At 43.3% G+C, this 27,006-nt stretch overlaps 1 protein-coding gene across 3 annotated transcripts in view; it reads right to left on the minus strand.

Moving 5' to 3' along the window:
• Nucleotides 1-26,032, minus strand: part of psd3l (pleckstrin and Sec7 domain containing 3, like) — a gene marked incomplete at its 5' end in the record, with an annotated part of 152,560 nt that extends 126,528 nt beyond the window's left edge. For 2 of the 3 annotated variants that reach the window (XM_084158987.1, XM_084158986.1), the window contains 3 exons: nt 3,773-4,802; nt 8,915-9,026; nt 18,562-18,658. In XM_084158987.1, the coding sequence (XP_084015113.1) occupies nt 3,773-4,566 (794 nt within the window). Of the gene's footprint in view, nt 1-3,772; nt 4,803-8,914; nt 9,027-18,561; nt 18,659-24,937 lie in introns of those variants that run through there. The other variant, XM_084158985.1, reaches the window with a different exon arrangement.
• Between the last annotated feature and the right edge of the window lie 974 nt (nt 26,033-27,006).

The following is a 27,006-nucleotide window of genomic DNA, read 5'->3' on the forward strand; positions in this document are numbered from 1 at the left end:
AAGTCAAGTCTTAGCCTAAACTTAGCAGAAGAAGACTGAAATTCAAACTGGCCTGTTGGGAAAACTTAGCCATTATATTTCACTTCACATTTCAGTTTGGCATTCCTCCTCATTGAAACGGTTTGAGCCATAGAGATAGAGGACTCATCTTTGTATCTGCCCTATTATAGAGTATGTGACAGCATGTGCAGCGCCATTGAGGCAATCTCCATTTTCAAGTAGTCAATTTTCTTCTTCACGATTGGCTGATCCCTCATGATGACCCGGTTGAACATGACTCCAACAGGGTCACCAGGAGGGATCAGTCAATGAAGTTGGAAGTCCCACCCAGTTGACTACATTAAAATGGTGGAAGCCCTCAATGGCTCTGCCCATGGTAATATGCCTTTTGGCCACTAGAGGCCTCTATCATTCTCTATGGTTTGAGTCTACCTTTAATGAGAGGCATTATTCAAAACCACCTCGTCTGCAATTGGATCACCTTCAACCAATCAGTGGACGGCCTAATTTATAGCAGTGTTTGGCCACCTTGGGTTTTGTCCTAAACCCACTCATTGTTTCTGAAAGGAAGCGGATTGGACCGGTCATTTGCTAACTCGTTCCAAACGCCAATCTATTGGAGGAAGGCCTGACTGATGTGATAGTGAAGTGAATCAGAATGGTGAATGCCGCGATCAGGCTGGTTCTACCAGGGTACTGAAACCTGGCCTAAATTGCTTGGATTAGTATATTGTTCCTCTGCCAAGAAGAAATCGATTAGATTCAGCGATACGACGCTACCATAAGAAGCAGGGCAACTTTCAACCCAAACAAAAAGAGTACAAAGCAAGAGGCTAATCTCGTCAGCAAGTGTTGTCAAGCGACTATCACCTTACTCGAGGGAAGCGTGTAACTCCCTGCACATGCTTAAAAGTATCTGTACCAGTCAACAAGTGCAGCATCTTGCTTGGCACTCCACATGATAACATATTTGGTCCCACTGCTGTTTATGGTCACATCATACTGCTTCTTTCCTGCTCCTCAAACAGAGCTAAATTCACTGTCCCTGTCGTAGAGGTCTATAGCCCCTGTGGTAAACTCAGCTACAGTGAGGGAAAAAAGTATTTGATCCCCTGCTGATTTTGTACGTTTGCCCACTGACAAAGAAATGATCAGTCTATAATTTTAATGGTAGGTTTATTTGAACAGTGAGAGACAGAATAACAACAAAAAAATAAGTATTTGACCCCCTCTCAAAAAGATTTCTGGCTCCCAGGTGTCTTTTATACAGGTAACGAGCTGAGATTAGGAGCACACTCTTAAAAGGGAGTGCTCCTAATCTCAGCTTGTTACCTGTATAAAAGACACCTGTCCACAGAATCAATCAATCAGATTCCAAACTCTCCACCATGGCCAAGACCAAAGAGCTCTCCAAGGATGTCAGGGACAAGATTGTAGACCTACACAAGGCTGGAATGGGCTACAACACAATCGCCAAGCAGCTTGGTGAGAAGGTGACAACAGTTGGTGCGATTATTCACAAATGGAAAAAACACAAAATAACTGTCAATCTCCCTCAGCCTGGGGCTCAATGCAAGATCTCACCTCGTGGAGTTGCAATGATCATGAGAACGGTGAGGAATCAGCCCAGAACTACACGGGAGTATCTTGTCAATGATCTCAAGGCAGCTGGGACCATAGTCACCAAGAAAACAATTGGTAACACACTACGCCGTGAAGGACTGAAATCCTGCAGCGCCCGCAAGGTCCCCATGCTCAAGAAAGCACATATACAGGCCCGTCTGAAGTTTGCCAATGAACATCTGAATGATTCAGAGGAGAACTGGGTGAAAGTGTTGTGGTCAGATGAGACCAAAATCGAGATTTTTGGCATCAACTCAACTCGCCGTGTTTGGAGGAGGAGGAATGCTACCTATGACCCCAAGAACGCCATCCCCACCGTCAAACATGGAGGTGGAAACATTATGCTTTGGGGGTGTTTTTCTGATAAGGGGACAGGACAACTTCACCGCATCAAAGGGACGATGGACGGGGCCATGTACCGTCAAATCTTGGGCGAGAACCTCCTTCCCTCAGCCAGGGCATTGAAAATGGGTCGTGAATGGGTATTCCAGCATGACAATGACCCAAAACACACGGCCAAGGCAACAAAGGAGTGGCTCAAGAAGAAGCACATTAAGGTCCTGGAGTGGCCTAGCCAGTCTCCAGACCTTAATCCCATAGAAAATCTGTGGCGGGAGCTGAAGGTTCGAGTTGCCAAACGTCAGCCTCGAAACCTTAATGACTTGGAGAAGATCTGCAAAGAGGAGTGGAACAAAATCCCTCCTGAGATGTGTGCAAACCTGGTGGCCAACTACAAGAAACGTCTGACCTCTGTGATTGCCAACAAGGGTTTTGCCACCAAGTACTAAGTCATGTTTTGCAGAGGGGTCAAATACTTATTTCCCTCATTAAAATGCAAATCAATTTATAAAATTTTTGACATGTGTTTTTCTGTATTCTTTTTGTTGTTATTCTGTCTCTCACTGTTCAAATAAACCTACCATTAAAAGTATAGACTGATCATGTCTTTGTCAGTGGGCAAACGTACAAAATCAGCAGGGGATCAAATACTTTTTTCCCCTCACTGTAAATGCACTGTCCCTGTCGTAGAGGCCTATAGCCGCTGTGGTAAACTCAGCTAAATGCACTGTCCCTGATATAGAGGCCTATAGCCGCTGTGGTAAACTCTGCTAAATGCACTGTCCCTGTCGTAGAGGCCTATAGCCGCTGTGGTAAACTCAGCTAAATGCACTGTCCCTGTCGTAGAGGCCTATAGCCGCTGTGGTAAACTCAGCTAAATGCACGGCCCCTGATATAGAGGCCTATAGCCGCTGTGGTAAACTCAGCTAAATGCACTGTCCCTGTCATAGAGGCCTATAGCCGCTGTGGTAAACTCAGCTAAATGCACGGCCCCTGATATAGAGGCCTATAGCCGCTGTGGTAAACTCTCAGAGGAAGTTATAAAGCACATGATTCCATTATTAACCCAGAGACCTTGCACCTTTCTACTTCCTCTCAGCGAAACTCTAACAAAACAAGACATTTCTGTGGACTGTGACACTGCTAGTTTCCATGTAGTGGAAACATCCTGCAACTAAAAAGGAACTCAGCATTTTCTAAGGATAAAAAAGCAACGGACGGTTGAAATATTGAAACATAGTGCGCGTCAAGTGTAAATAGTGCCATTAAATAAACAGTGAAATAAACAGTGCATCATAATCAATACACTATTTAGCTTGACATCTTATTTTGCCGGCCTTCAGTCACGACAATCTAATTGGTCACAAGGGGATGAGCTGAGGAGAGAAGTGCTGAATTCCAAATAGACACCAAGCCCCCCATAGCCCCTAGGGCAGGCGATGAGAACCAAAAGGTTCACTAAAACGTAGTACTCTGGGAGCCACGATGGAAATACCCCACAGATGAACCCGTCAAAAAAATGGAGAGACGTGGCCTGGGGTGATCTAGCTGTCTAAGCTGCTGCCTCTGGAGCACATGTTTGATGTACCGCTGCCAGCATGGATTTTCAGCACTCACTCTCCTATTATTCACCTCTATCACTTACTATCCAAAAGTATCTCAGAGCATGAGTGCTGACCTAAGATCAGGAACTTCCTGTCCATATAATCGTATTCATTGAAAGGAAACAATGAAGCTGAATACAGCCTCAGATCCACAGGAGTGGCTAGGAGTCAGGGTCCATTAGAGATTTAGCAGAGACGTGACGTACCTATCCGAGCTGGGCTCCCGTGCCGCGTCTCCATCGGGGCTCTGGTGCACCCAGAACACCTCGTCCTCCTGGGACAGCCGACAGGGAGGACTGTCCACAGAGCTCTCCACCTTCAGACTGCTGCAGCTCCTATCTCCCTCCAGTCCCTTCACCGAGTCCTCACTCCCTCGCTCCTGTCCCATCTGACCACAATCGTCCGTTGTCGCCACCGTCGTGCTCCCCGGCCTGCTCTCCACAAAGCGCAGTTTCTTAGGGGGCTTCTCCCTCAGCTGGCCACCGTCCAGGAAGGCGGTGAAGATGCCGGGGATCTCGGCCAGGATTTTATTGGACTCCTCCAGGGACTCCTCGTCCAGGAGTGGCCCTCCTCCGGCGGGCTCGGGCGCTACCTCTGAACCCCTCCGGGCAGGCTCCGACTGGTCCACCGCGGGTACTTCACCCGCCCCTGAGCACGGCCCAGATGTGAATGCAGCAGCCGCCAGGCCGGCGCTTGTTTTTTCTTGGCAGTTCGCTGCGGTCGCATTCCTGAAGTCTCCGTTTACCCCCGCCGCCACGCTTGAGACGCCCAAGGCCTTCTGGGCCGCTGAGCTCAGGGAAGCCGTATCCTTCAGCAGTGCCTCCGTCCACGAGTCTAGGAGGAAGGTGGGCGAGAGGAGCGGGTCTCCCGGTGAATCCAGGCCCAGGCCAGACATGTCCAGGTCCACATTAGTCTCCTTCTCCTCCCCCTCCCCATTTCTCTCTGAGGTCCGGCTGGCCATGTCCGGCGAGGCCCCGTTCTGACCGTTACAGGGGATCATGATGGCTGCGCTCCGCTGTTCACTACTGTCCGCTGGGTGTTGGCTGTCCTCAGGTTGGGCGTGGGCGGCTGTAGCATTCTGGCTCCTGGCGCTGAGGCCGCTCAGCAGGTTGGCCAGCTCACGGTCGATCTCCAGGAACAGCGAGGTTTCATCGATGTCCTCGTCCTGGAGACAGGTGTCCAGACTGGGGCAGCTGCTCCCCTCCTCTTCTAAGACGTGAGAGTTTGAGGCTGAAACTGACAAATGGATCAATAAAAATGTCAAGTGTGCACTTTAAAATACATATCAATTCTTATTTATCATCCTATCACCATCATTAGCTAGATTATATTGATTTATGATGTGAAACAGTGTTTATTTCCTCTCTGTGTAAGAGAAAGATCTCTCTTGGGCTAATTCTGAATAAGCCTTGTAGTCTGAACACTAAGGCACTGTGTCCACTTCATGAAAGGAGAAGGGCTAGGAAGGGCCAAGGAAGGGCTGGGATGAATCCAACCCAAACTAATACTGCCGATTCCTTTCTCTTGACCCGTCACACAGACAGATGTCCCTTTCACTGGCCGGCAAATGGCTTCAGACAGTGGACCAAAGCTCAGCGTGCTCAGCTCACATGTATTCACAGACATTTATTTCAAATTAGCTGAGTGTGTAGGATACAATTTAGCCAAAACAGCAGGTTTCTTTTTTTTCCAAATTGAATACCTTAGTATCTAGTTAAATATTGAACAGCTTTTAGCTGCTTTGATCCATGTAGGGGGAATGTATAATTACTAAATTTATCCTGGAGTAATTCGCTCTGTCCTCTTGTTGAACCTGTTCACGAAGAGTTGGACGAGAGAGCTGTGTCAATTAATACAATTATCCAGTTTAACTTGACATGAACGGTGGAGTGGATAAGGTCAAGTAAGACGTCTTTTGTCACAGCGATACATAGTGAATAGGTACAGTATCATCAACATGTAGGATCAATTCTTTGTTCATGATAAAAACGTTGGTTTTGAAATCCAGAACAGAACTGGATAAACAGGAGGTACTTTAAATCTAAAATACTGTGCAACCTGCTCTGCCCTGTTTAGGCTAATAGGCCAATCCTTAAGACCAAACATAAAGGTAACAAGTTGAACATGGTCGTGTTCATTAGGGCACACTGTTTTGCAACAGTAAAAGAAAGCAATTGTTCCTTTTCAGATAGTACCGCTCCGTTTCAGAACGTTTTTGTCCATGTCCTGCCGACTTAACACAACCCTGATCTCTGTCTCCAGCTACTGTATGTCCTTGTCATACAGGACGTTATGACAGGAGGACTATCACACTAGATGGCAGCATTTCCTTGTTTTTAACTGTATCAATATCTGTTTCTACTGGAGAGTGACTGACATGGCATGAGAGATTCATGGACATGTCTCTTAACCCATAAGAGTCTAAGCTCTGTCTAAGCCAGGGGGGTTCTACTAAGCTATATGGAATTGTATTTGGCCTTACTGCTATTAGCCCATACAAACGCATTGAATAACAGATTCACTACATGGAACAACCGATAGTTCCAAAAGAAAAATCTAAAGGAAGTTTGTTCTGTGTCTGTCCTATATCTGAGAGATATAAGAAAGATCAGGAAGCATTTGTAATTTTTTTGTACAGGTATTTAACCCCTTATTTTTGGCACTAAACAGTCTCCATATATACTATACTTCCATTTCAACTGGTACCGGGGGACCTTCAGACGAGTCGTGAGGCCTGTAGTCGTCCTAGAGAGTCTCCCCTTTCCACAGAGGGGTCATATTAGTGTGTAGCCCAAACTGTTCGGACACTACAGACAGAAGTTGGCAGATCGACTGTACCGACTCCAGACGAGTCCAAAGACACTTGTGGGGGTCATAGAACCATCATGTTCGTGAGAGTCTAATCTTTCCAAAATTGCTACAGATGATTTTGTGAGAAGACCAATTTTTCAGGACATCTCACGGTCTGACAAACACCGCTCTAGCTCTGTCACCTTAACTGCGGATGTGCGACACAGGCGGATGCGGTGGATTGAGACGCATCCAAAGCAAAATAAACAGATATCTCTAGATTAAACAGATGGATTTTTATAGGGATGTATTATTATTATGCTAATTCGATTCTCGTGGGGGCGTGGACATCAACCTTAGGGGGTTAAATAACATGAATTTGTCTCAATTATGAGATGCAGTGTCTAAAAACTCATCCTGCTTGGAGTAGATTACGTGCAGCTCAGTTGGTAGAGCATGGCGCTTGCAACGCCAGGGTTGTGGGTTCGATTCCCACGGGGGACCAGTATGAAAAAATGTATGCACTCACTAACTGTAAGTCGCTCTGGATAAGAGCGTCTGCTAAATGACTAAAATGTCAAATGTAGATTACGATTGAAAAATACCACAACTTCTTTCATGCTGATTCTGCAAACAAATAAGCCTACCAGAGACAAAGTGCTAGGGGTTGCAAAGCACTCAATAATGTTTACAAAATTATTGTGGTATAATTACAAAATGGAAACCTGCTTTGCAGGGGCACAGGAGTCAATAATCAAATTACAGAGGGGAAGAGGAATGAAAGCTATCCATATCATTGCTATCTTTACTGCTATGCAAAACAAGTTATGACTGGGGTGACACAGGGAGTTAAAACAATAGACCTTCTGAGACTATTTAGACTTGTGTTGCATCAGAAGCACACACATCCCTGGGTTGCTCCTCTTTTCAGTTTGCTGCAGCTAGCGACTGGAACGAGCTGCAAAAAACATTGACTGGACAGATTTCTCTCCATCTCTTCATTCAAAGACTCAATTATGGACACTCTTACTGACAGTTGTGGCTGCTTCGCGTGATGTATTGTTGTCTCTACCTTCTTGCTGTTGTCTGTGCCCAATCATGTTTGTAGTGGGTTCGATCCCCGGGACCACCCATACACAAAAAATGTATGCACGCACGACTGTAAGTCGCTTTGGATAAAAGCGTCTGCTAAATGGCATATTATATTATTATTACTATGTTTTGTGCTGCTGCCATGTTGTGTTGCTACCATGTTGTCATGTGGTGTTGCTACCTTGCTGTGTTGTCATGTGTTGCTGCCATGCAATGTTGTTGTCTTAGGTCTCTCTGTATGTAGTGTTGTGGTGTCTCTTGTCGTGATGTGTGTTTTGTCCTATATTTTTAATCCCAGCCCCAGTCCCCCTTTTGGTAGGCCGTCATTGTAAATAAGAATTTGTTCTTAACTGACTTGCAAAGTTAAATAAAAGGTTAAATAAATAAAATAACAGAGGCTGCGTCCCAAATGACATAGCGTACTACTTTTGAACAAAGCCCTATGGACCCTATAGTAGTGCACTTTATAGGGAATAGGGTGCCATTTGGGACGCAAACCAGAGTATCTTATATAATAACAGTTGTGTATAATGTATAGTTAACGAGGGAGTTATGTGCCTCCTGGAGAGAATGATAGGATAGTGGGCAGAGTGAAAGTGATAGCACTAAGTCATGACTTTGCAGCATCGCTTGGGAGACGTCTAGAGGATGTTTGCAAATCCCCTTGGACTACTAATGACCTTTTAAGCTCCTGCTAAATAGCCTGGGTAACCAGTCAGGGCTGAGACCTCTTATCGGACTGGCTATTGAGGGGTAATGAAACCGAAAGTCTTCCCTGGCAGATTTAGCATTACCTCAGCAAACAGGCTAATTTTCATACTAAATGTAAGATAGAATAGAAACAGTATACAGTGTTTATTGATCTCCAGTTTCTGGGAATGTTTGACACAGTACTTCACTACTGTTCATGGGCTTGCTTTGACAAATGGTTTGTTTATATTAGGCCCTACTACAGTTTGCCTAATTTATTCATTGCACTTAGGGAAAGTAGGCATAGCTCTGTTCAACTCATGGCTAAAAGTCAGTGAAAGCAAAGGCTCAACTTCTAAAGCCTCTTTCTGTGGAGAAATTGGCTTGTTGGGCCGATTCATCAATAACTGGTTGATATAGGAGCTTCCTATAACTTCACAGTATGCTTCTTATAGTGCACTATAAATAGCTAAGTACTGTAATTGGGCAGTCCTGCACTAATCATTTAGAATTATTAATATTAGCCAGTAAAATAATGTATGCATTTGGCCTGATGCTGAATGATTTATAGACCAGGATTAGCCTATATTTTTAGTGGACTTCATGAACACTTTTCAGCAAAAGGCAGGGGTCCATTTTTCCAACTGTGATAAATGTCATGCCTGTTATTAAATTAATAATTAAAAGAGGATAATATCCACGACCAAATGCCAAGTGTAGCCCAAGCTAGCACGTTAGTCCTACTGTTGTGAAGTATCAGGTGGAAGGTGTCATACCGCTGTCAGTAGAGCTGGTGTCCTCTCCTTTTCCAAAGAGAAACTGGTACTTGGCCTTCGCAACACTTTGAGCGTGTGAAGACGAGCTGTTAACCCAAACAAACGTTTCAGCCTGCAAGAATAAACAAGAAAGAACATGTGTTTACTGCAGGCAAGATGATTCTCTGACAAGCAATCATTAACATTCATAATCATTGAGATCTCTCATTGAGATCTCTCTCTCTCATCGCAGTGCTAGCTGTGCCACTAGAGATCCTGGTTCGAATCCAGGCTCTGTCGTAGCCGGCCGCGACCGGGAGACCCATGGGGCAGCGCACAATTGGCCCAGCGTCGTCCAGGGTAGGGGAGGGAATGGCCGGCAGGGATGTAGCTCAGTTGGTAGAGCATGGCGTTTGCAACGCCAGGGTTGTGGGTTCGATTCCCATGGGGGGCCAGTATGAAACATTTTTATAAAAATAAATAAAAAATAATAATGTATGCACTCACTAACTGTAAGTCGCTCTGTATAAGAGTGTCTGCTAAATGACTAAAATGTAAATGTAAATGTAATCTCTCACCACCAGTGGCCATTGATTGGACAGTAACCGAGTTCATTTCATCTGGATGTTTGGAAACCAAAATCTAAAATCAGGCTAGTCACATCAGCTTGACAGCAGGCCAATTTCTATTTAAACATCTGATCATGTTTTCAAAAGCATTTCCCTTCACCATGCTCTATGAATCAGCTTCAGGTCTTGACAGCTTTTCTGATTATGAACGACCAAAATAGTTTCCAGATGCTTTATTTTGATTCATTGATTTTTTTAACAGCAACATCTTTGATTCATTATGATGTACAGAGTACCATCAGCCACTTACCGCCATGTCTCTTTCAAAGCAGGGAACGCTCGTTGGTAAAACCTCTGTGAGCATAAGGGTAAGACTAACATGAGTTTGTAATGTAAAACCATAAAGTTATTACAAATGAAATAAAGGCCAAAGGCAGAATCTTGAAAGAGCGTAACCTAGCCCAGGGGTTCCGAAACTTTTTCACTTAGGTCCCCCCTTCCAGCATTGGGGAACATCCCGTGGCCCTCTTGTTGGCAGAGAGAACATTTTATAGGTTTAAAGCTTATTTCCTGCAATTCTACACATTTATCATGGGGTGCAGAGAACATTTTGCAGTTTTAAAGCTCATTTTCTTACAATTCTATACATTTTACCATGTCTAATGTGTATTCATGTGATACTCAAACATTACTACAAAATGGGCTAAAGAAACGTTAGCCGACATGGGCTAGTTGATCTGGACATTTCTGCCAAGTTATAAATAGCTCTCTAAGGCATACAATGACTGACATGACAAGAGGAATACTGATGATGCACGACCCAATTTAGAAATTTCACCTTGTGCGTTCTACTATTACAACTATCAAGAGTAAGTTGAAAGCCGGACTGAGTTCTTTTAAAAATAAAATAGCCGGACCCCCGCACCCCTCCTGCCAACCCCTCGCATCCCCACAGTTTGGGAACCACTGATGTAGCCTAATCAAACATTGACGAAGTTGGAGGATTCTAAAACAAATCTCTGACTTTTTAAAGACCAAAGTCAGTGCTAAAAGGGCAAAGTAAAATGTGATACAGGAATAGAGTTTAGGCCTTCATTATCCTACACTATCTGTGTTATAGATAAGAACATGCCACACAGCATTGTCAATAAAAACTCAAGCAGCCCATGTTCTGAAAGTCACAGCCTCTCTTAAACAGCCTACAGTGATGTCTCTAGAACGTGAAGTCTGCCTGCCAGGCTGACAATGCCATCAGAGAGCGGTCTCATGTATCAGAGTAGCTTCTCACCTGCCATGATCTCAAAGACACTTAAGCTACTGCCTAGGAGGTCACAAGTTCACATAGGAAGGATCCATTGAATGTACGTGAAGCATTTGGCTCTCTCACTCCAAGTAAGGCTAGTGAATGCTGTTTGAACCTTAGTAAAGGCTCAGTAAAGTATTTCATTAGCCAACATTCCCATCAGCCATACAAATGAATAGGCCTAGTTCTGCTCAAGTTTACAACAGTGATTGCATGACGTTCATTCAGGATGACTCAACAGGAGAAAGGCACTCCGATTCAATCAAATCCACATTTGAAACCATTCCAAAGCTTAGTGCCATGACCATTACAAGAATTAAGCTCTGCGGATCAAATGGCAGGCAACTAAAACTGTAATTACTCCACCATCCATCAACGAGCAAAGGGGAAGAGTGGAAAAAGCACCATAGATGGGCTACAGAAACGCAGTGAGATCATTATTTAGAAATACTCAATAATAGCCTACATTTTGGGCTACACTAGGTTAGTAGGCTATGACAGGTAGTTTAATCTGAAAGATTGATAAAAATTCCTACATAGACTAAATAGCAACTTTCCAAGTAACTGACCATGTAAATTACATTCCAATCTAAATTGAGAGGTTAAATTGTAGAAGGGACTATGGAGTGAACCTAGCTCTCTGTGGGAAAGCTGTTGCCATGGCTGCCAATGGGAGACTTGGGAATGCAGACCTCTTTTCTCAGAAAAGTGTTTTTGCATCGGTCCCCCCAAACTCTCTTGTAATTAGACCTTGCTTAAATTGACAATTGATAGGCCAATATTGATGACTCAGTGCCCATAAAGAGACTAAAAAGGTATCATGTTGACTGCAATAACGGGATTTATGCTATTCAAATGAGGTGGTTGGTTAGTCAGAGACCATCTTTTGGAACTGTTACGACATTCATGAGAAATGTTGTGTTGATCAAGGTGAACAAAGCCTGGAAAAATAACAAAATTCCATCATTTTGTGAAAGACAAGAGGCTATGGAAGTGTTTTTCACAGAAAACATTTCCCCCCCAAAAAACACTTTGGTTAGCCTAGATAGACTACACCACTAAATCTGACTAAATTATTTCGCTTAGCAACAGCTGGGAATCTCATTGGAGGGTGAAGGCAACATCATAATTCACTAGTTTGTTTAATGCTTCGGGTAATTCATAGAGGTGACTTCCACATAGTCATGGGAGGTGAGCTGTCAATCAGCTTTCCATTAAAGGTCACGATGATCTCTGTCTATATTCCAAATGGCACCCTATTCCCTATCTAGTATACTACTTTTGACCAGGACTCATACATAGGCCTCTGGTCAAAAGTAGTGCACTATACAGGGAATAGGGTGACATTTGGGACGAAGCCTTAGCCTATTCTTTACACTCCAGAGAGGCACCATAACTCAGCACATTGTCCTTGGGGTTGCCACTAGGGTGGCAGGTAGCTTAGTGGTTGAGAGCGTTGTGCCAGTAACCGAAAGGTCGCTGGTTCTAATCCCCGAGCCGACTAGGTGAAAAATCTGTCGATGTACCCTTGAGCAAGGCCCTTAACCCTAATTGCCTAACCCCACAGCAGTGTCACATCAAGGTCCTTCAAAACACTGGAGATCAAGAACTCAAGCTAAGAGTTATCATACTCCAATGGGTTCAGAAAACCACAGCCTGAGCTAAAGTAAAGTCACTCGCAGGTAAGGGCAATTCCATGGTAACGGAATTACACTGAGACCTAGATTTTCCACTTTAAAATGTTACTGAGACCTAGATTTTCCACTTTAAAATGTTACTGAGACCTAGATTTTCCACTTTAAAATGTTGACCAAACAAAAAACATCTGATTTCAAAGTTTAATACAGCATAGAACTCTATGCACAAAGACTAATTGTAACAATTTCCACTGAAAGTTTTTCCAGTCATTTTATTTTATTTTATTTACATTTTAGTCATTTAGCAGACGCTCATATCCAGAGCGACTTACAGTTAGTGAGTGCATACGTTATTTTTTTATTTTTCATACTGGCACCCCGTGGGAATCGAACCCACAACCCTGGCGTTGCAAACGCCATGCTCTACCAACTGAGCTACATCCCTGCCGGCCATTCCCTCCCCTACCCTGGACGACGCTGGGCCAATTGTGCGCCGCCCCATGGGTCTCCCGGTCGCGGCCAGCTACGACAGAGCCTAGATTCGAACTAGGATCTCTAGTGGCACAGCTAGCACTGCGATGCAGTGCCTTAGACCACTGCGCCACTCGGGAGAGTGAATTTACTGTGTAAATTGTTCAAAGTAGTAATTTTGCATAGAGTTGTATGGTTTGTTAAACTTTAAAATCAATGGTTTTTGTTTGGCATACATTTTAAACTGATAATTTTAAAGTGAGTCTCAGCGTAATTCCGTTACCTTGGAATTACCCGTAACAAATCTGGCAATGTTTTATCCTCAAAAGCATCAAAATACAATTGGAAAGAGAACATCTAAACTGGATCCACATCTGAGCTGAATTACCTGCCTAAATCTGACGGAAATGAATGACAAAAGATCAGTGTGATTCAGGATAATAAAACATTTCAAATCCATCACAATGTTTTGGGAAATTAGTCAAATGAAACAGTTTGCATTCGAGTTTGTTAAATGTGGAGAGGGGGTTCCCATTTTTTGGTTCAGATTTGCCTAATCCCAAAGCCCAAGACAGGACATTAGAGTACATGATTTATTGCATTTTGCTAGCTCAATATCTGAGCCAAACTTACATCTGCGTAAAAAATAGCAGTAAATCTCAAACAGGATATCATTCCTTTGACTGTGAAAGATGTGCTCGGCTGTAGAACTAGGTATAGTACTTCCAGAACATGTGTGGGACTTGTGTGAACAAGCACAGAAAAGGTTGGGCATTTCCTTTTCAAGGACTTGCAGACTGAGGAGTTCATGGGGGACTTCCCAACCCTAACCAGTCCACAAACAAACATCTTATTCCAAACTATCAAAAAAATGCTTCTTGGCATTATTACCAAGGCTATCATTACAGAACAAATGATACATTAACTCACGAACACAAGGAGAAAATGACTGGGGAACAGATGTTGAAGAATGGTGCAACTGTTCTACTGTTCTGATAAGAGAAAAAAAAGACAGCCATATCTAGGTGAACGCAAAAGTACAGAAAGCTAAAAATAACTGAAAATAGATTGGCCTCCCTGCATCTCATGAATTTGAGAAGCTCCTCTCGGTCAATGAAAAAGTTTTCAACCCTCTAACTAAAGTGTCTGTCATACAGTGTGTAGAGGTCTGGCAGAGTGTTCGGAGGACAAACCGAGCATTCTAAAGCTGTTGGAAACTTTCACTGTGCACACATATAGAGCAAGTCTAGGCTATTAGAGTAGTAAAAACAGTCAGAAACATACAGCCGGTGTGCATTTTATGGTTAGCAAGTATTTGTCAATCCCAAGGCTGTGGGACGACCGTGCTCCGATCCATCTAGGGTCGGAAAATGTTTTGGGGGTTGAAAGAAAATGAAAATGCAGATGGCTCGGAACACGTCGCTGCACAGTTGGTTCACTGCGTTTGGAGCGCCTAACCTACAGGTCAGCTTTTCTGTTATGACACAAACACAGCCCACATAGCGTCCTAGAGAACTTTAACTCTCTAAAGGGAAAGTAATGTCCCTGACAATATCAAGCCAGGACAACAGATAGGCTAAAAGTGAAGAAAATCAGCTTTTGAGGTGTTGCGTAAGATGAGATGCTACTCTAATGAACCCACTGACCCATCCGCAGTCATTTACATTTTTACATTTTAGTCATTTAGCAGACGCTCTTATCCAGAGCGACTTACATTTAGTGAGTGCATACATTTTCATACTGGCCCCCAGTGGGAAACAAACCCACAACCCTGGAGTTGCACGCGCCATGCTCTACCAACTGAGCTACAGGGGTGAGTCATGAGAGGGTGAAGACAATATACGATTCCCCTGTCATTTTTACAATGCCATAATAAGGCTGGGCCACATTGGCTCTGCCATGGGCAAACATTCCAGATTAAAGCTGAGCAACACGTCTGCCTGTGATCTGGTGTGGTTGTGTTTCTGTGTCACCATGTAATTACTTGTAATGGAGGAGGTGAAAAAGTACTAATTATTACAGAGCCAATGTGTGTGTTTACAACCTGGTCCTGTGAGTGTATGAAATTGTACATAGTAAGTACACCATTGGCCTGAAGACTTAGAAGAGTGTAATATCCCCAAAAAATTGAGGCAAAATATGCTTTCATCAAAGCAAAATATGTTAGGCTTTTTATTCCAGACCAGTAATGTGATATGCCTAAATATGCTCATCTTGCAATAGGCCTATCTAGCCTACTTCAACTACACTCAGCTTTTGTGTATTTCTCTCTGTTCTGTTTGTAAATAGGCTCCAATCTGTAGTGCTGAGTCTGCCATAAAGTACAACTAAAGTACTCTCATGAATCTTCCGGTATAATCCGCTTTTGGACCTTTCATGAGCGTTTGATAAAAACGACAAAAGAGCTCCCTTTAGTGCAGCTCCTTGCCAAATCTCTTATTTATATCAGGTGTCAGACACTTCAGTCACTTGACACAGGCTTTTATACCTGCACCCTCTTTAGCGAAGTGCTTTTAAACTGCTTTTAAAATCCAAGACATTTGACCCAAAGACGTAGGCCTATAACTTGCATGTAATGTGGTTGGTGATGCAGTTCTATTCCTTTACTGATCACTGGATGTTAGTTACTGGGATTGCCATATGGCCTATCAGTCAAACAGGATAGACTGGATATTAACCCTGAAGGGTAATACCATTTAAGCGGTGATAATAACATATGTTAATGAGGTGAAATGGGGGCTTCCATGTAGGGCACTCCTTATAGAAAGAAGCAGACTCCTTATAGGGAGGGTGCTTGTGAATTAGACATGATCTAGTTAGTGCTGTATTCTGCAAGGGCAAGACTGCTTTTATATTTCCTTATCACATTTCTGTTCTGGAAAAGTCCTGTTACAGGACTTCAATAACAATGATTGTGCATCTGGAGACCTTTGATATGATAGAATAGATAGGCTATGCGGCATTAGTGAATTGCATTTGCCAATGCATAATGAGCAAAAAACGCTAGAAAGATTCCAAACACTTGCAAATGATGTACCAAATCATGTCACATTTTGCTAAAAGACTTCATTTTTTTAGGTTTGAAATGCATGCACACTTTATTAATGGAAAACAGATCCCCCTGTGTCACTGGGTTTAGCTTGACTCATGGAAGTAAAGGCAGGTCTGTCCAAGAAGACACAAAACTCTCACTATTCACGTCAGCAGAGGAGAAAACTACTCCTTGTTTGCCTGTAAAAAAAAAAAAAAAAAAGACAAGAGTGCTTGTCCAAAAACTGTGCTGCATGGGTTATGGGGGAAGGAGCTGGGTTAGAGGCAATTATAATAGAAATGAGCTACAGAGTAGGTTAGTAGTGGGGAAGTCAACCAAATGAAAGTAATAATGATCGTATATGCTCGCTGATACCAAGGCAAATGTAGAATCATTTAAATGATTATTTGATGTTGATCAAGCCACTTTTTATGATAGCCTTACTCTCCTGGACAAAGACTACCAATTCCCAGTCAGGCCCTTTTGGCTCTTAGCATAATGCTTTGTTTGTCTCTCCCCTGAGGAAACAATGCATCCTTCACAGCTGTCAGGCCAGTCAACACCATATGCAGCCACTCCCATGTCAGACCGGGCCAAGTGTCAGGTGAAGGGGGGGGGGGGGGACAGAAACCCAGACAAACACAGGACACCTACTGGAGGTGGCAGGAATCCCTCTTCTGAGTGTAAGCCGGGAATACCGTAAATAGCCTAAGTCGTCATTAAAATGTTCTGGAACAGTGGAGGAAGTGCGCTCTTCATGGCAGGTTGCAGGCATTCCTATTGCTCACAGGATAGACTTCTGGACCATCATGACTCAGGGCCATTGAGGGCCTATGTAACAACACAATAAAGACTGTCTTCCAGAACTGTGCTATGATGTGGTAAAACCAGGGCATCCTCATTAGTAGTAACAACACTTAGAAGGGATATCATCTCTAATGTTCTGTCATTCATAGGCCTAGTGGATAAACTACCCTGTGCATGGGACGAACTGTAAGATGTGTCTTGGACAATAGGCCTAAAAAGATTATGTCGGTAACTATTGTTCCCCTTGAATTGAACCATGTGGTCTGTCTTCTCGCTAAGGTAAATGAAAGACTGTAAAAAAGCAAGAGAAAGAAACACTGGCGATTTTTCAATCCTGTACTTAGTCAAACAGCTTACGAACGAAGCCATTGCTGCTTAATGCACTGCTCTCTTGGCAATTCATTTTACAATGCCAGTAAGATTGCGGGACCACTCCAAGCCTTCCCAATTACATTAACATACTCACATCCAAACAGAGCACAACAGTACAAAGTCAAGATTTAGTTCAGGCAGACCCCGCTGACTTCTAGCTAAAGCTCCTGAAATTGGAGAGAGAATGAGGGGAAAATATTGAAGTGGAAACATTTGCTGAGGGGAAAACACTGTTGGGGCTCTACCCCTGATTTGAATCTGAGCCAAGGATTAATCCAAGCAAGCACAGCCAATTTGAATTTCATATTATAAGGAGCATCCTTGTTATGTTAAACCCCTTGGCTCGTTGAATCTACTTTCAAAATAATGTTACAATGAGTACAGTGTTGAAAACTGAACTAGCAACACAGTTACTGTTAATAATGTAGCTACTAGGCTTACCTTCAAAATGTCATTTTTTTTACAAAAATAAAGAGTAAATTGCTATGATTTAGTGAAGAGTGCAAACTAGGCTTTGATCAGGAATTACAGCAACAAGATCTAGCCTCTTCAATGGATAAAACATGTAACGTGCTGGCTCGCTAGCTAACAGTTAGACTATAGATAATGGTTAATTGAAGAAGCTGGCTGGCAACAAAGAGCTTCCACTTGATACTTTTCCAGCACCACAGCAAGCCACATTTTCAAAATGTCTTGGCTATCGTTATATACTCTGACTGGTATAGTGGCAAATATAAGACGTTTGGCAAAATTGTCTTAGCTATATTTGTCACTATGCTTGCTATGGTGTGATAGGACAGTTAGATAGCTAGCATCATGCTAACAATACTGCCAGGGACAACAGCTAACAGTATCAATCACAGCTGACAAATTAGCTAGCCAGCAAACCAAATGACCGTTATATTCAGAGCTGGCTAGCTAACTAGCTAAAAAAAACAAGACATTATGGAATTTAGCTTAGCCAGTTTACAGTTACTGCTAACAGCACCTTACCCCATCATCACTCTCGTCCATATCTCGAATGTTTTGTGATCACTCTTCGCGACGGAGCTGGCAGACTGTTCATCTGACAGTTGTTCACTTCAGATCCCTTGGCTGACTGAAATCCCCCCACACCATTTCTCAGTATGTAAAACTAGCCAATATTTACTTATGCTACAGACGCATCAAACAGTTCTCTCCTCCGAAGAAAGCTGACCCATTTTCCTAAAATGCAGGACATGGCTTGCACTACTCGTAAGGTTTACTTTCAGCCCTCAATCCAAGGAGCAGAATCCGGCTGGGCATGGGACGGTTGGAGGCGTGACAGAATCCCGTGGAACTCGAAACCCCACGAGCTACTGTACTGTAGCTAGCTAGCCCGCGAGCTAACAACGAATTCGACTCCAGCCCGCTCCAGCATCCTTCTGAATCCAATAACCAGCCATTGTTGACTCGAAAAGTTTGGTCTTGAGGTAGTTAACAATGCATTTACTTACCAACGATTGATTTAGTCCATCTGTGCGCAAAGCATTTTCACGATCCGACGTCCTACTATCGCTTCCTATCTGCTACACTTTGCCCTCCGTGTTATCTATTGACTTTTGTTACGCTTTCCAGCCTTCCCCTCAAACGTCGTGACACTTGGTACGTTCCTGTCTAAAAGCGCTTCCTCGTTCATAATATTCCCGATCAAACGAGGGTAGATTATCCTGTGGCAGAAAGAGGACATTGAGGAAGGGAAAATAATAAAGAAGCTCTTTTCCAATGATTCTACTGACTGGCAGCATGAACCTGTTCATTAACTATCTATCCATCATAAATGTGCAATAGTTTTAGAATCCAGAATTTCACTCATGCATGCTGTATTTCTGTAGGCTACCTTGTGTTTATGAAAGTTGTATTGTTTTTCCCGTGATGATAGGCTATCATGACTATGGCTAAACTATCATCTTGAACCCATTCTGCAAATTCTGAAATTCTGAGACGACAATTTCCCCTCATTCATGAGAAACGACTTAAATTTGGTTTAAGTAGTGTTGCCAACTGCAAGGCGTGTCTGGACAGAATGACTATAAACTGTGCCTTCCTGTATATTCTATTCTACTGAGCCATTTACTTTATGTTCGTATTCTTATATTTTATTATTTCTTATTGTTGTTGCATTGTCGAGAAGGAACCTCCAAGTAAGCATTTCATTGAACAGTACCAAGTGTATCCTGTACATCCACTAATAAAACTTACATTTACATTTACGTCATTTAGCAGACGCTCTTATCCAGAGCGACTTACAGTTAGCACATACATTATTTTATCGAACCCACAACCCTGGCGTTGCAAACGCCATGCTCTACCAACTGAGCTACATCCCCTGCCGGCCATCCCCTCCCCTACCCTGGACGACGCTGGGCCAATTGTGCGCCGCCCCATGGGGTCTCCCGGTCGCGGCCGGCTACGACAGAGCCTGGATTCGAACCAGGATCTCTAGTGGCACAGCTAGCACTGCGATGCAGTGCCTTAGACCACTGCGCCACTGCCTTAGACCACTGCGCCATGTTACACGTGTTTTACAAAAACCTGAAAATCTCAACCCCAAAATTACTTTATTTGACAGATAAAAAATACATATAATCAAGACATGCGGTTGAAATGCTGTGTGTGCAAAATGGAAAGGGAACATGAAAACACATCCCAAGAAATGTATGGTACAGAATGAATAGAGTTAGTGCAAAGCGCCATGTGGCAGTAGGCCTATACATGCAGGTTTTATGTTCTGTAGCATGTACATTTATTTGATACAGCACTTTTTCACGACTCCCTTCAATTACTGGTCTCTACAGGCAGACTAAACACCATTATTATGTATATCTTTTTTTTTAAATACTGTATTTTTACATTAACACATGTAATCCTTAAATAGACATTTACTGCAAAGTGTCAGATTTTCCAAACATTAGAACAGAAAACCAGCTATGGGAACCAGCTATGACAAGCCTACAGAAATTGGGATTATGATTTTGCTGTTTTAAGCAAGAACATACAGTTGAAGTCGGAAGTTTACATACACTTAGGTTGGAGTCATTAAAACTAGTTTTTCAACCACTCCACAAATTTCTTGTTAACAAACTATAGTTTTGGCAAGTCGGTTAGGACATCTACTTTGTGCATAACACCAGTAATATTTCCAACAATTGTTTACAGACAGATTATTTCACTTATAATTCACTGTATCACAATTCCAGTGGGTCAGAAGTTTACATACACTAAGTTGACTGTGCCTTTAAACTGCTTGGAAAGTTCCAGGCTTTAGAAGCTTCTGATAGGCTAATTTACATCATTTGAGTCAATTGGAGGTGTACCTGTGGATATATTTGAAGGCCTACCTTCAAACTCAGTGCCTCTTTGCTTGACATCATGGGAAAATCAAAAGAAATCAGCCAAGACCTCAGAAAAAAAATTGTAGACCTCCACAAGTCTGGTTCATCCTTGGGAGCAATTTCTAAACGCGTGAAGGTACCATGTTCATCTGTACAAACAATAGTACGCAAGTATAAACACCATGGGACCACGCAGCCGTCCTACGTCTCAGGAAGGAGACGCGTTCTGTCTCCTAGAGATTAATGTACTTTGGTGCGAAAAGTGCAAATCAATCCCAGAACTACAGCAAAGGACCTTGTGAAGATGCTGGAGGACACAGGTACAAAAGTATCTATATCCACAGTAAAACGAGTCCTATATCAACATAACCTGAAAGGCCGCTCAGCAAGGAAGAAGCCACTGCTCCAAAACCGCCATAAAAAAGCCAGACTACGGTTTGCAACTGCACATGGAGACAAAGATTGTACTTTTTGGAGAAATGTCCTCTGGTCTGATGAAACAAAAATAGAACTGTTTGGCCATAATGACCATCATTATGTTTGGAGTAAAAAGGGAGACGCTTGCAAGCCGAGGAACACCATCCCAAACGTGCAGCACGGGGGTGGCAGCATCATGCTGTGGGGGTGCTTTGTTGCAGGAGGGACTGGTGCACTTCACAAAATAGATAGCATCATGAGGAAGGACAATTATGTGGATATATTGAAGCAACATCTCAAGACATCAGTCAGGAAGTTAAAGCTTGGTCGCAAATGGGTCTTCCAAATGGACAATGACCCCAAGCATACTTCCAAAGTTGTGGCAAAATGGCTTAAGGACAACAAAGTCCTTTTGGAGTGGCCATCACAGAGCCCTGACCTCAATCCTATAGAACATTTGTGGGCAGAAATGAAAAAGCGTGTGCAAGCAAGGAGGCCTACAAACCTGACTCAGTTACACCAGCTCTGTCAGGAGGAAAGGGCCAAAATTCACCCAACTTATTGTAGGAAGCTTGTGGAAGGCTACCCGAAACGTTTGACCCAAGTTAAACAATTTAAAGGCAATGCTACCAAATACTAATTGAGTGTATGTAAACTTCTGACCCACTGGGAATGTGATGAAATAAATAAAAGCTGAAATAAATAATTATCTCTACTATTATTCTGACATTTCACATTCTTAAAATAAAGTGGTGATCCTAACTGACCTAAGACAGGGACTTTTTACTAGGATTAAATGTCAGGAATTGTGAAAAACGGAGTTTAAATGTATTTGGCTAAGGTGTATGTAAACTTCCGACTTCAACTGTAAGTGGAAATAACCAGTTTTTCCTGTCTGATTCTTAAAGGAAACAAATACTCCATAGCATAACTTCCCTGGATGGTCAGGGACAGTTCCAGGCATAAACTGGTAAGGGGCCCCCGACCCAAATGTTTATTTTATTTTTTATTTTTTATTATAGGTACTCAGTCGCGGTCTCAACTTACTATTGAGAGTAAGAACAGTAGAACATACTAGGTGCAATTTCAAAATTTGGTTGTGCATCAGCAGTTTTTTTCTTGTTATATCAGTCACTGACAGTCACTCAATTAGCCATGTCAGCTAACAATTATTTGATTGGTAGTTAGTCTAGCCAGCTATCTAAACTTGTAGTAATCATTGCCGAATACCAACCGGGCCCACAGGGCATGTACCTAGGGGCCCTGACCTCAAGGGGGCCCTCATTGATTTTGTTAGTCATTCTCACTCAGATATCAAATTAATATGTCATAATTCATTACAATATTTTTAGAATTGGAGGAAATTAGCTTTGAAACTGCAAACATTTCTCTCCACCCCATGGAAAAATGGGTAGAATAGCAGAAGATTTGCTGTAAAACTGCCAACATTTTCTCCCTGCCCCATGGCAAAATGTGTAGAATTGCAGGACATTAACTTTAAAACATAAATGTTTCTCTCTGCCGTCAAGAGGGGGGCCACTAAAATGTTTTGCCGTGAGGTGGGGGGCCCCTCCCAACCAAATCACACGTAGGGCCCCCAAAAGGCTAGGGCCGGCCCTGTGGATGGTGCAACGTGTATATGGGAATTATGTAGCAATGTCATTGAACATCTTGAATATGTGGGAAAGTGGAGCTAAATACTTGATGACTATAACATACCTTACTGTATTAAAGTACCTTACTCGTATTTACTCAAAGTTACTTACTAAAATGTATATGGAACAGGTTTGTGCAAACATAAAGTAGACAGATGAAACTCATTTTGGGAAAGGTGTGGGGTTTGGGACAAAGCCAATAAATGTAGGAGCACATTCCCTGTATGTATGAAGGATTGAATGAAGCCTCTCTATATAGTACTTCCATAGTTCCATGAAGGAACCCTAGTGGTGTACTTCCACAGTTCCATGAAGGAACCCTAGTGGTGTACTTCCACAGTTCCATGAAGGAACCCTAGTGGTGTACTTCCACAGTTCCATGAAGGAACCCTAGTGGTGTACTTCCACAGTTCCATGAAGGAACCCTAGTGGTGTACTTCCACAGTTCCATGAAGGAACCCTAGTGGTGTACTTCCACAGTTCCATGAAGGAACCCTAGTGGTGTACTTCCACAGTTCCATGAAGGAACCTTAGTGGTAAGGGCATTGGGCCAGTAACCGAAAGGTGAAAAAATCTGTCGTTCTGCACTTGAACTGCTCCCCGGGCTCCGATTCAGAGGGGTTGGGTTCAATGCGTAAGACACATATTTCAGTTGAATGCATTCAGTTGTGCAACTGACCAGGTTTACCCACCTCCCCAAAGCACAGCTATCTGAAATGTAGTTAAAGTAGATTCAGCTATATTACATTGTCATATACAGCGGGGTGACTTCTTGCTTACCGATATCAACAACAAAATTCAGATCAGTTAAGACTGCCATTGGCTCTTTCCAATGTGGCAGATTTGAATGATATTATTGTTGATGTCTGTACGCAGGAATTCACCCCGCTTTATATCGAGATGTCATATTGCTGAGTCTACCTTTATAAGATTGACTGTCCTATTCATCATAAATGACAAAACAAGATACTGTAGGCAAATAAAGCAATACATTTAGCAAGAGACTGCTAGACGTTAGAAAATTCAAATTCACCTGCATAGATATAGATTTTATAGCTATTTATGTAAATATAGATATGTTCTTTATTGCAAATGTATGGATATTTAGATCACAAACTGCCATATCTGATAAGAGTGTTAAGAGTTGAAAGGGCATTGTTAATCATATATTTGACAGCGCAGGATTCATTTGCGGGATTCGTGGAATAATATTGTTTAATCCTCTCTGCAAATATTTAATAAAGCATGGCAGATAAAGTGCTATTCCTATTTTCCAGTACAATATTTGAAAATCCAACACTAGGGGGTCATCCAATTCAAGGTTGAGACATTCACCCACACCCCCACTCACCTCAATCTTATTTTGAAGGTTTTTCCATAATAATACTACGGCATCCAAATGGTGTCAAAGACGATCATGGCCCTGTTTACACAAATCATCACAACATTGGAGCGCTGATCTAGGATCAGTTTTGCCTTTTAAATCGTAACGAATAAGAGGGCCGACCTGATCCTACATCAGCGCTCCTACTCTGAGACACTTTGTGAATACAGACCGCGAAAATTCAGTTTACCACAGTAGCACAGAGAGGCCTACAAGAAAAAGTGGAGTTGGATTTATTTACAGAGGGTTAGGGTTAGACTGGGGATGCTGGTGGACTTAACCCACCTAAATACTAATTATCTCATTACTTCATTAGTGTGGACACGGACAAACAGCAGATGTGTGTGAAAATCTGTCTCTACAGTAATTACACTGTAACGACACTGTAATAACTCAACCTTTTATAAGCCTTCTGCCGAGATAGAAATGGTGGAGATAGCGGAACTGTTTGTTACAAATACCAATTTCAAGAGGTTAAAATACAGGACCGCTCCATGGGCTGTTTGTGAATTGTCCAAAGGACTTCAGAGACTGGTGGGTTATCTCTTGAACAGATGAAATGTCTTTCTAGGCCATTTAGCCTGAGGAATGACAGACAAGCCCCGGATACCTACTAGCTATCATTCCATCTGGGTGGGGAGCTATAGAGAGTCTTATTTGTCTTACGTGGTCATGACTCATGTCTCATGGAAGGTGATTGGCTGGTTTAATGTCTACACTACCAAGAGCACTTCGACATCTCAAATCTACTGTACATTAGGGCCCTGGCTGGTTAGTTTTGGTATAATCCCAGTGCTCAAAATCACAAATGCTCTTCTTGGGAAATATCAATGTAATGTTGATCGCAAAATCACATAATTATGTAGTAGCCTAAGGACACAAAATGCAAACAGTAAACTGTACTGTAATTATGGAACAATCAAGGATGTGAAGCCACAACATCTCATCAAGTCGTCAACTGTACATGCAACTGGACCATCCATCAGATGCACTTTCAGTAGCAGCACATCTCTGCACACACAGAACCAAAACAGCAACTCACCTTCTGAGCTGGAACAGGCTTAACCATGGAGGGACGAGCAGCACCGATCACAGAGGATGGAGCAGCAACTGTTGAGACTGTGGGTTGTGACATAGCTGAGCTCACCACAGAAGGCTTAGAAGAAGAAGCCGGTGAGGTCACAACACTGGGTTGAGTGACAGCTATAGACGTCGAGAGACTCCTTGTCACTGCGTTCCTGTACGTATCTCCAGGTATCTTTGAGGACCTCTCCTTGACTGCATACAGAAAGGTCTTGCGCTCTTCTGGACTTCTAAGGACCACTTGTGGACCACTGGGTGGACCTCTTGGCTTCTCACCAGCCTCCTTCTGCTTTGCACTGCTAACCCAACTGTTAGTGCTGCTGGGGCGATGGAGGCTGGGAGCCACGTTGGGCTGGGTAGGTGCTGGGGCCGGAGCCTGGTGGAAAGGCTTCTGGCTGGGCTTCTCCCTCTCCATCTCAGTGGCCTTGGGTCCCTGGGTGTCGGGCCCGGATCCCTCTGCTGGGTGTAGGAAGCTGACCCGTGGTGCCGCAGAACGGGCTTGAGAGGGGGCTGTTGGGTTGGTGGCGGTGGTTGGTGTCCCTGCTAGCGGCTGTTGATTCTCCTTATTCATCATTGTCCGAGGACTGTCCTCCCGTAGGACCCAAACTGGGAAATCCGATTCTGAGGTACTGAGACTATGGTCCTGTAATCCAGTCACTGATCCCAGATCAGCGATCAACAATGAGCTCTCCTGGTTCTGGTAGTTCTGGGTCTGTGGGTCTCCTGAGACAACCGAAGCCACATCTCCAGCGCGAGCTGAACAATCAGATGTTTCCCTTCTCTCTCTGGCTTTTTCGTCTCCTTCTTGATGTGAGTTGACGTCTACTCTCGAGGCCGTGACGCTGCAGTCCTCTATGTGTTCAGGTGGGATGGGTGCTGCGGCTGCAGCTGTGGATGTCACTATAGCTCCAGCCGAGTTGTTGGTCGACACTCCTTCCTCTGTGGCGATGGAGCTGACAGTGTCAGCAGGATACGGCGGGCCACGGGCCTTAGAGGGCGACTGCAGTCGAATAAAGAGGAAGGAAGTCTTGACCTGATGATGATGATCGGCCATTTCCTCTAAGGGCGCTGCAGGAGGGGGGTGAGTGGGGCCAACACGGCCCTGCAAAGGGCTCAGTGGAAGAGGAGATGGGTTCCCAAGGCCAGTCCCACGTATGTCACTGCAGAGCTGGGAGAGACAGAGAGAGAGAGACAGATGGAGAGAGAGAGAGAGAGAGAGATGGAGAGCGAGAGCGAGAGAGAGACAGATGGAGAGAGAGAGAGAGAGAGAGATGGAGAGAGAGAGAGAGAGAGACAGATGGAGAGAGAGAGAGAGAGAGAGAGAGAGAGAGAGAGAGAGAGAGAGAGAGAGAGAGAGAGAGAGAGAGAGAGACAGATGGAGAGACATTGAGATTTTAGATGTGGGAATGGATGTGTGTTTCATCTCAACGTAATTTGATGGCCTACAATAAGATGACAATGCAAAGATCCAGAAAGTACTTGGCCAATATCTTGTTTGTGCTGTATAATGATGTATCCATTCTGATAGTCATCTTGACAGGAATGTATGTTTGTATATGTTTAGATGAATGGATGGGTAGATGAATGGATAAATGTGTATAGTTACATGTACTGTACATGTTGATTGATGTTGGTTCATGTATATATTATGGATGGATGGATGGATGGATGGATGGATGGATGGATGGATGGATGGATGGATGGATGGATGGATGGATGGATGATGGATGGATGGATGGATAGATGGATGATGGATGGATGGATGGATGGATGATGGATGGATGAATAGATGGATGGATGATGGATGGATGGATGGATGATGGATGGATGGATTAGAGGTATGGGTGATTGATGGATGGCCCCAAAGAAGGTATATTTGAGAGTTACCCTCCTCTCTGCTTTTACACACTGTAGAAATGCAGTGCACTTGTTTATTTTTTTCTAGTTCCACTCAAAGCTGACCAAATGCTCAGCAACCTTGCATAAGACCCAACTGACATGAAGTCACTATGATACATCTGGTTAGAT

The sequence above is a fragment of the Coregonus lavaretus genome (assembly GCF_964263955.1).
Source record: "Coregonus lavaretus genome assembly, chromosome: 4".
In the NCBI taxonomy this organism is placed as follows: Eukaryota; Metazoa; Chordata; class Actinopteri; order Salmoniformes; family Salmonidae; genus Coregonus; species Coregonus lavaretus.